Source organism: Plectropomus leopardus, chromosome 18, assembly GCF_026936395.1.
Source record: "Plectropomus leopardus strain MGB_pleo_1.0 chromosome 18, ASM2693639v1, whole genome shotgun sequence".
Lineage (NCBI taxonomy): Eukaryota > Metazoa > Chordata > Actinopteri > Perciformes > Serranidae > Plectropomus > Plectropomus leopardus.
This window is the reverse complement of record NC_142193.1, coordinates 11811367-11828770: the sequence shown is the minus strand read 5'-3', so window position 1 is coordinate 11828770 and position 17404 is coordinate 11811367. Positions and strand designations below refer to the sequence as shown.

General features: G+C 40.8%; 1 protein-coding gene across 2 annotated transcripts in view; it reads right to left on the bottom strand.

Annotated features, from left to right (window-relative positions):
- Positions 1 to 757: 757 nt before the first annotated feature.
- LOC121957077 (SH3 and cysteine-rich domain-containing protein 2-like) overlaps positions 758 to 17404 on the bottom strand; it is a 38176-nt gene continuing 21529 nt past the window's right edge. The window contains exons 5-11 of one of the 2 annotated variants that reach the window (XM_042505587.2): positions 17111 to 17226; positions 14306 to 14375; positions 13966 to 14087; positions 13770 to 13858; positions 7998 to 8049; positions 6169 to 6306; positions 758 to 4845 (exon numbers count right to left, since the gene is read on the bottom strand). In XM_042505587.2, the coding sequence (XP_042361521.1) occupies positions 4747 to 4845; positions 6169 to 6306; positions 7998 to 8049; positions 13770 to 13858; positions 13966 to 14087; positions 14306 to 14375; positions 17111 to 17226 (686 nt within the window). In that variant the 3' untranslated portion in view covers positions 758 to 4746. The remainder of the gene's footprint in view (positions 4846 to 6168; positions 6307 to 7997; positions 8050 to 13769; positions 13859 to 13965; positions 14088 to 14305; positions 14376 to 17110; positions 17227 to 17404) is intronic. The other variant, XM_088069258.1, reaches the window with a different exon arrangement.

Sequence of the window (17404 nt, the reverse complement as noted above, 5' to 3'; positions counted from 1 at the left end):
GATCAAAAAATAAATAATAATTTCTGATAAAATCACTCATTAATCTTGAGTGAGACCCTTGTGTGACGTATAGCTCTGCACGTATAAGCTTGAACATGAAAAGCAGGTTGAGTGTAGAGAGTTAACAGGGGCATTTGTGCCTTAAATTTATCATGAAGTCTGGTGTAAATATGAACTATTTTGAACTCAAGGGCAGCTTTTTGCTTTGTGATGTACTCTTGAGAAAATGTTCAGCTAGCAGCTAAATCGATGTGCTGACAAACAAATTTAGCTGTTGAGCGAGTAAATAAGGACTGTGTTTATGTTTTTGGTCCAAATAAAGTCAAATCAGTAAAAACCAATCGGAGTTGGTTTCCTTGATTTGCTGTTTGCCAAAAATGTCATCACTCTCCCTCTGGTTCATGTGGCTGTGTGTGATTATATAAAAACGTCTGAATTACTCTCCCTCCAGCAGTGCCATTATGTGATATTTATGTCTGTTGCTTTTTTCAGCCTCATCTTGGCATCCGTCTGAGCATAGCAGTGTGTATTTGTAGAGGCTGCATTGCGCATTGCATTGTGCATTGATGCCACTGGACCTCACCATTAATGCAGCCTTATTTAAACGATCTAGGCGTTGAATACAATTACATATACAGAAATACATCATAAGCTTGCCTTCTGTTATGCAGACCTGCATGATCAACAGTCTTCACACATGCATGTGCATCTTCAATGTTTGCAATACAATTTGCATACATGAAAAAAGCAGAAACTGTTTCATAAAGATTTTTTATTGAGGTATGTGGCCAACCAATGACTCTTGAATACGTCCAAACACATACTTAACATTTCGAATTCTCGAAGGTGTGAACATGTGACGCTACATTAACCTAAGCATAATGCAAGATAACAAAGTGTTTACATGGAAAAAACTCTTTAAATCCAGTTCTTCTCCTTACTTGAGGACATATGTAATGTTTATGCTGCGGAGGGAATCTCAGGGGTTTCCATCTTTTTACTTTAATCAAAAAAACATAAAATGCACAAGGACAAGCCATCAGACCTCCATTTAGAGAGCTCCATTCTGATAAGATGCAGATAAAATATCAGTGAACAGGACAGCTATCACTGTGAAGGAGATACCTCAGCAAAAACAACACATTCTCAACCCAACTCGTCAAATATCGCCACTTGGTCAGTACCATTTACATTGAAATATAGTGTGCCGGGACAATGTGTTAATTTACGCCTGCAAAACGCATTGTATCTTTTCAAAATTCACTTTCATTTTCAAATGAAATGTACAGTTTCTGTTAGATGCAGACAGTCTTTTTTCTCAAATAAACTTACAACATTGGTCAAACACCTCATTTTTTAAATTATTTTCTTATGCAATACAATCACATGGTTATATTTAGGAGACAAAAACACGTGTTTAGGTTTTGAAAAAACAACAACAAAAAACAGTATGGCTCAACATCCATAAGGTGAGTGAACACAAGGCTCGTAGGTGAAAGTCCAGGGATTGTTGGACCCGCTCGACCCATGGGGACTTTCAGACTCCTTATATTAAGTCGTTACCAGCAGCGGTTCAAACTGACATTGTCTGGCAACATACTGGCTGCAACATGTTCTCATCCCAAATCGTCGGTTCCGCTTTGCAGTGAACTTTCGGGTCTACATATTTTGCTCAATTTATCCCTCTGCGTATATTTATGTTCCAGGATGCCGCTCCCGTGATGTCAAAAGAAGCACATGATGGAATTCAGCTGCACCTGGTTTGGTTAAGAAAACAAAAGCACATGGCAACCAACGCTGGGATGTCAACAAATGCAGATGCTGGCATGGATGGTTAGGTTATGCAAAAGAGGCACATTATAAGGTGTAGAAAAAATCCCATCACATTCAGACAGTGAATGAAGTGAACACTAGACTCCCGCATGAAATTCTGGGGTGTATTAGACCCATCCACTGCCCCTCCAACCTGTCCTATGGGGACCTTATATTACATCGTGTGTTTCAACCTGACGCTGTCCAGCAGCGTATCATGTGGACGTGACAGGTTCTGTCCAGCTGCGTTCTCAACTGACACCGCCTGTCCGCATATAATGCTGCTGCAGCAGGTCCCATGCAGCGTTGTATAATAACACTGTAAATGGTTCTGCCCTGTTCTCAGCTGACAACATCCAGCGGCATATCATGTGGACACGAAAGGTGGCATTTGGCATTGGGATCTTACGCTGAAAGCAAAGCAAAAGTGGAGGTATTTGACGACTTTGAAATGAAAACACGCTGGCATATCATACCACAGCGATAGGTGCCTTTTTGCATCGGTGTCAAAGTCACTAACTTACCGGTGGTATTTGACGACTTTGGAATGAGAACGCTTTCACAAAACTTGATGACGCAAAATAAAGTGCTATTCTTCTTCTTGTTCTTACAAGAAGAGAAGCTTATTTCTCACAGTCTCTAAAGGCTTATACATATATTAAAATGAAGACTAAAGTGGGATCGCATTAGCTAGATCGCTGTGCTCTGAAAGAAGATGTGAGTTAAAGTATTACATCAGTCCGCTGTTTCATTCTGTGCTTGAAATGAACACTTTCTTCATGTCCCTGACACAAGCCAAGTGTGTGTACTTTCTTTCTGGAAAAAGGTGTCCTTCTAAAGAAAAGCATTAAATTTGTTACACGGATAAATGAATCGATGTGAAGCATCAAAAATGCTCCTCCATGCAGTACAGGAGAAAAAATGCCTTCACTTTATGTCATAACTGAACTGACGCATCAATAAAGAGAAGATGGGAGAGGCCAAACCGGGAGCAGAAGACGACAGGCTGACATTTGATCAATGATGACTCCTGCACCCATGGGTACAACACTACCTGCGTGCACGCACTGACTCATAATGGCTCGACACTGATGTCATCCCCCTCACTGCACCTCCTCCGCCCGATGTTTTGCTGTGTACTCCTCCAAGCTGTCAGTAAAACTCCTTGTCGTGGTCAGAAAGATCCCCATTGTGTTGTTTTTCTGGCCACGATTTATTTCCCACTGCTCCAGCTCCAGTAAAAGTCATGCTATGATGCTGTGTTTGTAACACCCACTGCAGATCCTCGGTGGTCTCTGCAGAGAGCAACCGTTTTATGTCCGCCAAGCTCTTCTGTATGGAAACAGGAGAACAGCAACCACTGCTTTTACACTTGGAAGGTTTTGCTCACAAAACGAGGGAACACCACGATAACTGTTTTCCTGGAGAGACTCAGTTTCATCTCCCTTCCTTTTGATTTTCCAGCATCATATTTGCTTTAAACAAAAGACAACAAAGTGAAGACCCAGGACAATCACTGCCGTTATGACTTATTAACAAAATACTTATCATCGCAATAATAAGAGAAATTCCTGGAAACCTTTGAATCCTGAGGAACCTGGCTTGACTTCTTCCAAAACTGACCATCAGCACACAATAATGTCCTTTTTAGATGCTTTTAACTCTGGGCCTATGACAGTCACATGACCACTGCGTTTCAACCAACAGTCTTCATCAGCATTGTGACGACGTTGATGAAGACTGTTAAAGAAGCATCTAAAAAGGACATTATTGTGTGCTAACAGTCAGTTTTGTTTGTCGTGCACCTGGAAGTGTTTTTCAGCTGCAGTTGGGAGTGTGCTCCTTTTTTCCTTGTGTTAACTTCTTTCAAAACCATGGGGAAAAAAACAATGACCAATTTATCACGAAATGACCAAAATATCTGCAAAAAAAGAAACAAAAATACTTAATCACTTTCTTGCTCATTGCCATTTGTTCTTTTTTTTTGAAAGAAATAAAGCCAATCTGCTCAGGTTTTAAAGGTTTAAATGCTCGTGAAAATGTGTTACGAAATGTGTTTTACCATAAAATATGCTGATGCATTTATTTGTACCTTTTTGTCGTGTTATATTATACTGAAAATGTCAGGGGGAAAAGTTTTTGAGTTTCCTGTGAAAAGATCCTCAGAGCCTTCTATTTCCCTTTGAAAACCTTCTCATTGCTGCACTCTCATGTCGCAGAGTGCATTTATAACTCAGCCTGACACTGCCGAGGATTTTCGGATCGTGTTTCCTCCTTTCATCTGATTCTCCTCTCCGTCTGAATGGCAGCAGCTTTCTCCGGCTGGCAGTGGTTTGTCCTTGGCAAGTGCCTCATGTTGTGCACCAGTCTACATGAAGCTGATATCAGTCCCCGGGCCAGAGAGACCCTGACACGAGCAGATAGGGATGAGACATACAGAGTGGGTACGAACAAGAAAAGGACACTGACAGAGGCATCATGTTCCCGTGATGGGACTCAGCCTCCTCCCACGTTGGTAGACGTCTTTTTGATGGCGGTAAACAAAATGAGAAGCAACATCTGGCGAGCATATTTAAAGCATTTGTGAATCCGTTGTCATAATTAAACATTGATTTTTGTACTGGAAAGAAACACTAGACTGCTGAGAAACAGGTCCTCTCTAAAAGCAGGACTACTGCATACACTCTATTAAAGACAGTAAATCAATTCAGCTGGAAGCAGTGTGTTCATGGGGGGCTGTGCTTCCAGCTCTGTGCAGAAGTGTGTTTTTCCTCCAGCTTATCTGTGTTTGGTTTAGTCAGGATTGGTTGGAGAGGCTGCGGCTGTCGTTTTGCCGAGGGCAGGGTGGGGGAGGAGGGGTGATGGTGGTAGTCTGAGGATGGGTGCCTCCCGGGGGAAGTAGAGGTGGAGGGATGGCTATGTGAACACAGAAGCTCAGATCTCCTCTATGGAGTCAGCTGGGACCAGCCCTCTCTTCTTCCCGCTGCTCAGCTTCAGGAACACCTCGCCGTCTTCCCGCTTCCCCACACAGATCTGAAAGGAGGAGGCACAAACTGAGTTGCTCTATTTTCTGTAAAGAAAACAGATACTGAACTATTTTTAGATTTAAGGATTTTGACACAGATTGTCAAGAAGACCGGGGGGAACTGAGGGCCAACAACTATTTGGTAGAAAATCATGCGACTAAGTATAAGGCGCCTACTCAGTCCAATGAAATTACTGACAAAAAAATTTCTAGTGTCCGGATTTCCTTCTGGGGTATGTGGCCCACTGTATACGTGCAAATCGTTTAAACCACTCACTCCGCTCAAGAGTTCCCGCTCGGCTCATAGATTTTACATTGTGATGACATCCCAGATTTTTAAATTGCTTTTCTTGGCTCAATGTTTTACAAATATAAAACCTCCATGGGTCAAAATATCATAATAGAAAGAGTTTGATGTTTCCTGTCAACAGTTTTAAAGAAGCGTCTTTTTCAGTGGTGGCCTATGAGGAAAATGCTTTTTGGGCGGCAAGGGATTTGTTCGCAGCAATACCATACCCTCTTCATCTCATCATTACCATCAGTGTTTGTAGAAGATTCCCTCCTCTATAGCGGCTTCACCACTCCTCTTAAATATATGACATCGTGATGGGGTCTAATCTAATCCACTATTCACATTTCTTGTACTTTTGTGCTCATGTAAATAAATATTTATAACATAACAAATATAACAGTGCCAACAGAATTAATGAAGATGCTGGCAGTGGCAGTTGCCCAGTTATTCAGTGTAATTTATGCTTATTACATCTTAATTTGTCAGAATTCATTTTCATATTAAAAGTTGTCAAAATCTAATAAAAAAAAGTAAACACTTGAAATTATGTAAATGCTATATTATATAATAAATACTATTATATAACACAACCCCTTATTATCATTTATTTGAAAGGATTTTGAAAAATAATCAGCAGCTCATTTGTTTTTCATTTTCATTTTCTCTAATGTAAACTGTGGTGTCACTGCATTGAGTCTTCTTGCAACAGGAAACAAAACAAGTTTTGGATGTGTGGGTTATCTTTAGAAAAAAAAAAAAATTTCTTGCTAAAGTCTGTAAAAACTGAAACTGGAAATAATGAACCTCATAATGTTGACACAAAGACACAGAAGACAGAGATAATTTTGGTGCCAATCCTTTGATCGCGCCCTGATCAGGATGTACCCCTCCTCTCTCCCAGTGTGCGCTGGGAGAGGCTCCAGCCCCCTGCAACTCTGCACAGGATGAAGAGGGTGCCACAAATAGATCCTCACAAATAAATGATTCAGAATGTAGCAGTTCACAATGAGAGGAAGAAAAAAACAGAATACTGGTGTACCTGAGATTCCTTCACGGCCATGTGTCCTCTCTCTCGGTTACCAGGAAAACCTTGGACGACCCGCCACACTCGCTCTCCTGGCCGGACCCTCTGCACAAAGTTGGCAGGAAAGAAGCCAACTTTGTCTCCACTCTTGCCCTGAAAAACACAGGAGAACAGCACAAAGAGTCAACACGTGAAATGTATCCGGGTGTTGTGATGACTGCTAGACAGTGATGTGCGGACCCATTCTTTCAAAAGTATCAGTTCATTCGGGTTGATTAGTGTGTCAGACCTTGGAAAACTTTCGCATTGTGATACTTTTTGCTAAATATGGAGTCAGTCTCTTCATGAAACTCCTCTACAGAACATGCACTTTCGACAGCCAGTGCTGCCTGCCCTACAAAACTTCCTCTTCAATGTAAGTTTTCAATGATAATAATATTCATTTTTATGCATCGATTCAGCATCACACTTGTAGGTAGGCTATGTGAGCTCAGCAGAATGTTACAGAAATGTCACTAACCAACAGTCTCATTCTTTGAGGGGCTCGTGGCAGACATCTCCATTACCTCCACAGCCTTAAGCTGCATTCATATGCTGTTAGAATAATCTCAATAATGTGTTACCAACATAGACTTTATAATAAATGGACGCAGCTACCACAACGTCATCCACTGATTTGTGGACTGCCATTTTGAAGCCTTGAGTTCGGCATTTTGACCGTCATCATGTTGGTTTTTTGGAGCCAGAAGTGACCACATTTGGCTAAGAGGATGGACTTACAGAGGAGCTAGGGGTGATTCAGACTCACAGACTGTCACAAAGCACAGTCTGTGACTCAATAGGCCCTTAAATATGCCCACGAATTCCACAGATTTCAGATGAATGTCTGTTTTGAGTTATGCAGATGACTAGACTGGCTGAACATTTCTGAACTTATTGATATGTTTCAGAGTTGTCATCATCTTTTAAGGCATTAGGAAGAAAGAGTTTCTCCATTCTGAATAGTAATTGGAAATTAAAATGAAGCAGACAGCAACACATTTCTGTCAGTGCAGTGACGAATCATTGTGGCAGCAGTAGAAACAACTCAGGAAGACAAAACACTGAAATTACACAAATTAAAAGGTAATAATTGTTTTGAAATGTAAACAAGAAACTGCTCCACCTTAATGTCAGATTCATTCTCAGTGTATTCAAAGAAACAGCAGATTATGGCGCCTTGCTGGCTGCTGAAAACAGATGACGTCTGAATGAACTTCATTATGCAGCAGTGTTTCACAGTTTATCTTCCTCTCTCTCAGGTGTTGGGACTGAAGTGATTCACAAACCATACATTAGTGATGAGCAGATGATTCACAAATTATACATAATTTAAAGGTTCCTTGGAGCGTCAGTGTTATTTTAAAGTGTTTAATGACTGCTGCCTCATTTTAGGATACATAAGTGGTAGTAAATACTGGTCCACAGACTCTGCACTTTAGTTAAGTCTGGGTGCAGCTTCCTTTTTTCCCGTGATGAAACACCGAGACGCTCACAGATGCACATTTGTTTCCATCAGGAGCTCATTACAGACTCAATGAAGATCTCTCTGAGGCTGTGTGACTAGTCTAGTTCATTATGTAAACTCTTGATAATTTTCGGGGGAAATTATGTTCTATTTCTGTCTGTGGCTGCCTGCATGTTTACGACAAGCAAAAATGGAGCAGGTGTGATACATTAAAGGCTTGTTTTAAAGACCCAAATTAAAAAATGTGCACAATAATTGCATGCGGACACATTTCTGTGCACTCAAATGTGCACACAAGAACACGCACGCAGATGTTTGCAAATGATTTATCACCCACCTTCCACCACTCTTCGTTAGAGTCGTCGGTGACCTGCACACGATCGCCGGGACTAGAGGAGATAAGACATGAGAGAGGATGAAAAAAAAGCAGCCATGAAGGGGAGGTGATTGAGGTGGAGAGGAAAAAGAGGAGACGAGAGTGGGATACATGATGGGGAGATGAAGGGGGTGAGAGAGAGAGAGTGGCGAGCAAGACAAAAAAAAAAAAGAATTGAGCTCAAGCACAAAAGATAACATTATCAAACTGTCACAGAAAGCTGTTGTACCGATGGTTACAAAGCTGTGGAGGTTAAAATGAGTCTTTGTGTCCTTCCGCAGAGGTGACAGAGCCGCTGACACCAAAGTCAGGAGGTCTACATGAAATACGATTTTGTGGCGTGTACTGCAGTGGTGATGGCTGGACCTAATCTGCAGCCAACCTGGCCTGCATGCTAATGATGCCACCAGTTTTTGATGAGACTTCTCTACACACACACACACACACACACACACACACACACACACACACACACACACACACACACACACACACACACACACACACATATTCACAGTGTACACCCTGTCCTAGATACACAGGGAGGAACTGCTGTCCCAAATGCACTTCTGTACGTTGTGTCTCCTGGGTGTCTGCTCTCACTACTGCCCTATATGATCATCACTCACACACACAAGTTTGCACACAGTTACATAAACTTACCAACTAGGGTAAGACCCATATATTTCAAGTGTTACCGGCCACTTATGAAATATGAGACAATTATTCTACTCACTGAGGTTTCTCCCAGGAGCAGTGCTACTTAAAACCTAAATGTATAGTTTGTTTTTTGGATAGATTATATAAAAATTATTCTTAGCCAACTCATTGATGCATATTTTATGTTGGATGCCTCCATACACCAGTCAAGTTGCGCTCACAGTTTACATTGACGTCAGTGAAAAATTGAGTTATGGCCAAAGACATGTTGTATGAGGTCACCGTGACCTTAACCGCAAGATTTTCATCAGTTTACCCTTGAGTCCACGTGGACGTTTGTGCCAAATTTGAACTCCCTAAAGGCCATCTTCACATATTGTGCTCATGAAAATTAGACTTACTTAAGGTCACTGTGACCTTAACCTTTGAGCACCAAATTCTAATCAGCTCATCGTTGAGTCTACTTGAACGTTTGTGCCAAATTTGAAGAAATGCCCTAAACGTGTTCTTGAGATACCGCATTCATGAGATACGGAGGAATTAAAAATGCACCTCAATAATTCCAATAATAGATGCTGGAACATGATGTAATTTTAAGATATTTGATGCCACAGTCTTAACATTTGGACATACTTCATTAAATGTTGCATCAGTATTTCCTGTTTCTGTGCACCCACAGTCAGGGAGGCAGAAACAGAAGCACCAGATGACAGTGAGGTTTTTTTGGTGTGTTTTCTTTGGGTGAAATAAAAACTAATCTATTCAAAAGAGCAGAAAGTATTAAAAATCCTTACTTTTGAGAAGACCTGCTACCTGATCCTATCAAAATCTTAATCCAGCACAGATAAACTAAACTAATCTTATTTCACCTTCAAACAGAAGCAAGGTCCCAGGTTTGTCTTATGCAGGAAAAACAGGAAAATAATCAAGAATCAAACACGAACCCAAACAATTTCAAAGCTCCCCTACAGTATTGATTAAACGTTTAAAAACTAATCTCTGTTCATTAAAATTGCATATTTAGAAGTTTCTTCCATGCTTTATTCAATATGCATAGATATGTGAAGATGCAAATGAGTCCCGTCCCTCAGTCGCTCACCCACAACTCTGCTAATCAAACACGCAAACCTCTGCTTGTAAACAGTAATAGATTACATGAGACTTTGGTGTGACTACTTTATCAAACAGCTGACATGTTGTGATTGCCACCTCTTGCCACCTCTGGCATGTTGTGGTAAAAGTGAAACTGAAGGGACAATTGCACATCACTAGAAATGCATTGCCAGCAAAACCATTATTTCCTGGTGCTCCTCTCTTGCTGCTCTGCGCTATGTTTTTCTGGCGGTTTTTGCACATAAAAATTTAAATATTTTCAACTTCCTCTTTTCCACTGGAGTCACACCGTTCTTCAGTGTCAGTTTTGGCAAGCGAGAAGGCCATTTACCCGTGACAAGTTTGTTTTATTGGTTGATGGTTTGACTTGCTAGAGTACAGTGAGGAGTGTATTTCAGTGTAATGTTGGAAATATTGTTTAATATGTGGTGTTATTTTTTTCCTGTGTATATTGATCACTGTGTATCTTTATCATTGTGTTCAGTTGAGAAAAACATATAAGTGGCAGCGGAGCAATGCGGTTGTTTCACCGTTGGCATTGCAATTGAGTCAACTCAACGCTTGAAGCAGTCTCATGTCGTGGCTGAAGTGATCTCTTGTGCTTCAGTACCTCCACAGGTCGATGCTCACAGAATGGACAAATTACAGCAAACAATTCTACGGGCCACTTCACAAGGACTGCACCCAAAGAAAGTGAAGGACACTATTCTATTAAATATTATGCGTAAATACAGTCTCATGTCTTCTCTGGAATGTGGTTATTTATAGAAACAAGTTGGGATAGAGATAATTACAATGCAGACAAAAGATAGCTGCTGCATTTATGTCTGTGACATAACAAACCATGGGAGACTGAATGTGTGTTTGTGAGACTGTCTTTGGTACACTGTCATCCAAGGCAAACATGCTCAACTATGACACTGACTGCTTTTTTCCCTCATGTTATGTCTTGGAGTATATAAAAAACACCATGTGGACATGTAAACAAGGTTAAAACTTGACTTTCACTGGAGAGGGGGTCTCTAGAAGCCACTCAGCAGACATTTCAACTTGACATAGCAGGAAAAGCGCCGGTGAAACAAATTTTGTCAACGATGGCTCAGTTCCATAGTAAGTCATGACAGTGAGCTAACATGCACATATATGCCCAGTGTAGTCATTTCTAATGTTATAAATGACATGTGTTCTTTTCCTGCTATGACCAAGCTAAACTATTTTCAAAGTTCCCAACGACTAATTTCCCTAATGTTTCAACAGAAGTTGAAACATAGAGGAGTCCACTGGTCTAAAAGTACGGCATCATTCAGAACTGTCAAAATTCAGCACAATTTAAACAAAAAAAAAATACTGTGTATATTATAAAAGCTACTTAAAATCTTTCATCAAATTTTTCAACATCCATATCATATTTTAAATGCAAAATGTTTGGCACTTTGCATTGTCTTTTATGAGCATTTTAATCCTTCCAAACATGACAGCAACTCACTAAATAATATCATAATATTGCCAAATGGCACCGGTTTTACGAGATGTCGTTTTCATACCACTTTCGCCCTTGTTACTTGTGGTGCAGGGTGAGCAATGTGTCTTTTTTAAAGTTTTTGCTTATTTTCTTTTAATCTGGCCTTGTCAACACTAGTAGCTAACAGATGCTCCTTTTTTCATAAAGCATTTGACTAAGAGCAAATTATGTCAGTATGCACTTTTAATACGGATATTAATAAAATAATAATTTAAGAATAAGTTTGAGAGATTAGTATTTCTGATGCTGACTAGAAATAACAGCAACTAATCAGTCAACTCATCAAGCACATCTCTAGTTTGACTGAGATCCGCCACACTCTCCCTTTAGTTGTGTTGCACAGTTAGCATAGAGCAAGTTACATCTTCATCACTCCTGTGTACAGGTGCTGTGTCTGAAATCACTCCTTTTCACTATAGAAAGAGTGATGGATCAGATACTACTCAGTAGTGTCCATGCCATGACACTACTATTTTCATTCCACTGAGGGAACAGGGCACTATATGACTGCATACATTTCACACTCAGAATCTCAACACTCAAACATAATGACAAAAGGTAAACAAAGTGCAATGTGATAACAAATGAAGAGTGATTCTGGTCAAAACAACAGAGATTTGGTGACCTTAATTACCAGCATAGGTCCATTAAATCCTCCAGAGTAATTCTGAAAACCTGTGTGGGTGGTCAGGGCTTTTAAATTCAAACAGCTCAAGTGCTCATGTTTTCTGTAAATCTTTTAGTTATGCAATTTTAGAATTAATGTAACCAGAGTGTTCCCTTTAGAACATGTGCGATCTGCCTAATTTCAAAGAGATTGCATTTTTACTTTTTCAAACGGAAAGTACAATTTCCAATGAACCAGTCAAGCTGCAGACACAGTATACATCTATGTCTGTGAAAACATGGATGCTTCACACACACACACATCTTCCTCCCGGCAGAACAGATGATCTATACAATTAGCGGGTATCAACGTGGATACCTAAAATGTGTTTAATAAATGCAGTATTTGACCAAATAGCTCATCTTCTGTTCCTGAGTTATGACATTTAATAATGGCCAGAAAAGTGTTTTTGCAAACCCTATGATGTCACAGTGATGCTGACCTTTGACCTTTTGGATATATAATGTCATCACTTCACACAGACCTTCAACCACCATTTCTCATCAGCTTATTCTTGTCTTAGGGGACTTTTGAGCTAGATTCCAGGAATTTTCCCTCATGGCTCTTGAGATGTTGCATTCATGAGAATGACAAGGATGCAGTGTCACAGTCACCTTGACCTTTGGCCACAAAAATCGAATTAGTTCATCGTTGAGCCCAAGTGGATGTTTGTGCCAAATTTAAGGAAATTCCCTAAAGGTGCTCTTGAGATATTGCATTCACAAACATTAGACAGACAAGGTTACAGTGACCTTAAGCTATGACCTATGACCACTAAAATCTAACCAGTTCAATCTTGAGTCCAACTGGACGTTTGTGCCAAATTTGAAGGAATTCCCTTGAGGCGTTCTTGAAATATTGTGTTAACAAGAATGAGACGGACAAGGTCAGAGTGACCCTAACTTTGCCCACCAAAATCTATTCAGTTCATCGTCGAGTTCAAGTGGAGGTTTGTGGTTTTTTTTTTTTTAATTGTTCAGGTGTACCTGAGATATTGCGTTCATGACAATGGGATGGATAGATGTACAGACTTACGGATGTACATCCCGAAAACATAATGCCTCGAGCCACAGCTATGGCTGGCAGACAGGCATAAAATAAGTTAGTACATTTTGTCTTCTGCGGTCCAAACTGGTCAAACCCCGACAGAAGCAGAGGCACATAATACTTTCATTAGTTCACATACTGTATATTGTGCAGTCTCACACAAACCCACAGAACAGATGGCTGTTGACAGTCCCATGGATCTACCTCTGTTGTCCCCTAACAATATACACACACATACACACACACACACACACACCTCACATCCTGGCCTCATTTTACTGCTCCGTCCTTCCTTTCTTCTCTTTCCTCGCCCTCTTTCATCTTATAGAGCTTTTACTTTTAAATTTGCGTTTTGCATTCTCTGCCTATTTCACCCATTGCTCTCTCCTCCTATGATAATCTCCAGCACCATGCCATCTCCCCTTATGTCCCTCCTCCCTTTCATCTCTCAGTTGTTCAGTGTCTTTATCCTCTCCCCTGCTGGGTACACAGCTCAGTGGCTAGCTCTATAAGGGGACAGTGATGGGCTTGGAGTTTATAATTAGTCGTCCTTAAGGGCGCCCCGGCACCGTCCTCTACAGATGGTGGGGACATTTTCATCCTGCAGGAACAACAGCCGGGGCACACTAAGCAAAGGCACAATAGCCAAAACACAATACCACACGAGCACTCCTGCACGTGCACACACATGAAAATGCTTGCAGTCTGCTCGGTTTCTACTCACTGAAGTTCCAGGTCATTTTGTTCCTGAGGCAGAAACTTGTAGAGCGCTACATAGGTGTGGATGGAGTGAACTTCAATGCGCTTGGGCACCTGGACACAGAGAGACACAGGGACGGGGAGTGAGACAGAAATACATGCTGGAGAAGGAAAACAACAAGGGGTAACAGTTTGCACAGGGGGATTAAACAGAGCCGTACCATCGCACTGCTCTCCTCTGCAGGGGTCTGAGCTTCTGCAGGAGCTTCTGCAGCTTCTGTCAGAGCTTGGCCATTGCTCTCCTCTTCCTCCTTTTCAATCTCGTTGTCAGGGACAGGAGTGTCTGCAGGAGGGGTGAGAAATTTCCTTAGAAGGTGCCAGGCATGTACGCACCCTTACATATGTAATTGGGCATGTAATTTTTCACACCCAGTCACTGTAAATCTCTTTCTCACACACAGACATGCAAAGTTACACACCACATATGCATAGGCACATATAGGCATGAATATACAGCACATATGCCTATCCACCGACATGGAGACACAGACAGTGATTTACCCCCTGTCTCCTGTGTTATCTCTTCCTCCATGCTGCACTGTCTCTGCTGCATCTCCTCACCTCCCTCCCCCTTATCAAAGAAGGAAAGAGAGAGGAAAATGTTAGCACCAGGATTTCAAAGAGGATGCATTTGATAGTGGGTGTAACACTTTTCTGCTCTGAATTATTCAGAATGCACAGATCATCTTTGTGTTGTAAAAGCATCTGCATACATGACTTATAAAGTTTTAGATCATGTATGAAAACAAGTTTTGAAAAAGGAAATTTGCACACTGATTCAACTATATTTAATGAGAAGAGCAAAGAAACCAGTTTCATCAATTATGCTCCTCATGTGATACCCTGGTGCCCAATTATAACGCTTCAACACAACCTTTGTCAAATTAAATAGGTGAGTAGCATAACCTCAAAAGAGGGGAAACTTTTAAAAAGCTTTGATGTTCATTCTCAAGCAAAGGTTTTTGGGAAATACACTTATTCACTCTCTAGTGGAGAGCCGACAAGAAGAATGCTCATCAAGAAGGGATATTCCCTAATCATAATAATAAAGGGATAATCCTATGGGATTTTTCCACTGGATTTTGGATCACTGCAGAAAATAAACTCTGTGGTAAACAAATGTTTATGATTCTTACACGTTTTGTTCAGCCTGATAGCTTCACAAATGAACACCACTTCTATGACTTTTCAAGCCTCAATGCACTTGCTATCAATCAAAAGCTAACGTTATAAACAAACTACACAACGGTTGTGTTGCCACAGCTACAGCTGTGTTTAGCGTAATTTGGATTGATGACATTCTGTAGTCTACTCAAAGCTCAAAGCTTCAAAGTTTGCAAGTGAAGTATTTACTGATGTATTTTATATCTGAAGAACAAAACGTTAAAGTCTCTTATGCTATTGTTAACCACATACCTTTATTTAAAGCTTCTAATGAAAAACCCATTAAAAAATATTGCCTTTGAGAGGAGGGAACCAGAGGCGATGAAATGTTAAAGGTTTTCTGGGTTTTAGGACTGATTCCTGAAGTTCTCTATTAGGCTAGCAGGTTAGTTAAGCTTAGCACAAGGACTGGAAGGTCAATGTTGTGTCTCAATCCATGTTCTTCCATACTTAAAATTGTTATTTTGAGTGCGTAAGTAAAAAGGAGTGCACTATGAGTACCTGGATGGTGTTCACACAACGCTTATGAAGTGTGGAAAGAGTGCACAAGGCTGGACACCCTCAATAGTCACCATTATGGCCAAGAAGAGAAGAGCAGAAGCGGGTGGACCACCAAACATGAGCAAATGGCAGTCAATCAGCTGAAGCAGTTGCTCCCGTGAGCAACCAATCAAGACGGCAGATAGTTTAGCAAGCCGCAATCACGATCAAGTATTGGAGGTTGTGTGTCATCGTCATTTTTATTAAATGCAAAACTGTGTTTGAATTGAGACAACATTACAAAATGTTGTATATAAACACATAAACGTGTACTAACAGGAGTATGCAAATTGAGACATAGCAAAAGAGTGTAGCAGATAACCCTCCATAAAATGGCAAATTGTCTTTTTTTACACTTTGGTTTTTGTACGGCTTAAACAAACAAGACATAACATGTTAATTAGTGAATTTAGTGAGTTGCTGTTAAGTGGAATTTTTTACCTTCAGACAGAGCTAAGTTCGCTGTTTCCGGTCGTCATACTAAACTGAGCTAAATGTCTCTTGGCAGAGGCTTATATTCACTGTACAGGTATAAACACTGTCAATTTTCTCCACACCGAAAGCGTTTTTAGAAGCATTTTTAAAAGCATTTAATGTCTGTCATTTCGTCTCAGATGCCTCCATTTTATTTATGCATTAATCCACACTGACTCTTCTCACGGTTTAGCTACATGTCAAGTCTATTTTTTGTCATCTACATAGAAATCACACAATTTGCCATCTTGGATTTTGGAGCCGAAATTACCATATTTGGATGAGATGGTGGAGCTGTGAAGGAGCCAGCCTGTCACTCATACTCTTAAATATTTGTAATTTAACAACTTAAAGTAAACATAAACAGGTGAAGTATATCTAAATTCACCCCTTGCACAGCTGTCATGAATGTTGTAATTTGTGAGAGACCAAAATATTTTTTTGTACCAGGATGTAAACATATTCATTTCTGCTGTAAAGCTGAGCACTTTAACATGGGGGTCTATGGGGATTGAATGGCTTCTGGAACCAGCCTTAAGTGGTCATTCAAAAAACAGTTTTTTGGCACTTCAGCGTTGGCTTCATTTTTCAGCCTCAGAGGTTGCCACTTGGGATCAATACATAAAAACACTGCTGATTTCTTCCCATGGAGCTGACACGAAAACTATTTTGGTTCAGTAAAATTTCTGCTCCCAGTCAGCTTGGTGAGCCAGCTGCTGTCCACTCAGCTCCCCAGAAGCTGCTGCTGGCGGCTGAGATGTTGTGGAAGACGGAGTCAGGGTGGATTAGATGACAAAATGCTTACGTGCCACTCACATCCTGTTTATGTCTTGCTTCCAGTGGGGATCCCCAGCTACTCTGCCAGAAAGTGAATACATATATTTCCCAAATTGTGAAACTATTCCTTCAGAGGAATCAGCCAGTTGTGGCAAATATTGATTTATTAAGATTTAATGGTACAACTATAAACTATTAAGTGTAGTGCTACAATCACTGCACTGCTGTATTTATGGTCTCAATACATCACCAGTGAGATGACCAATTGACCAATGACGTAAAAACTTTATGCCTTTATCACACTGATCCGACTGTCCTCTACCCCCCGACAACAGGGTGATGATGTCATACCAGGCTGCGTGTTGGTGACTCTGATAAACTGCCAAAACTGGAGCGGCTCATCTGCGCCAAGGATGTCCCGTAGCGCAAGGCGGCATACACGGGGTCTACACGCATCCGCGCAGCTTCTGAAACCATACACACACAACACACACACACACACGCATAAAACTCCTGCATGCACACACTTATGTTCACTTGATTTACTAACACACGTGTAAATTATTCACGCTAAGACACAGTGCCACACACAATTTGGACTGCACACTAAGATTACACTGTACATCGTTATTTTTGAGCCAATCT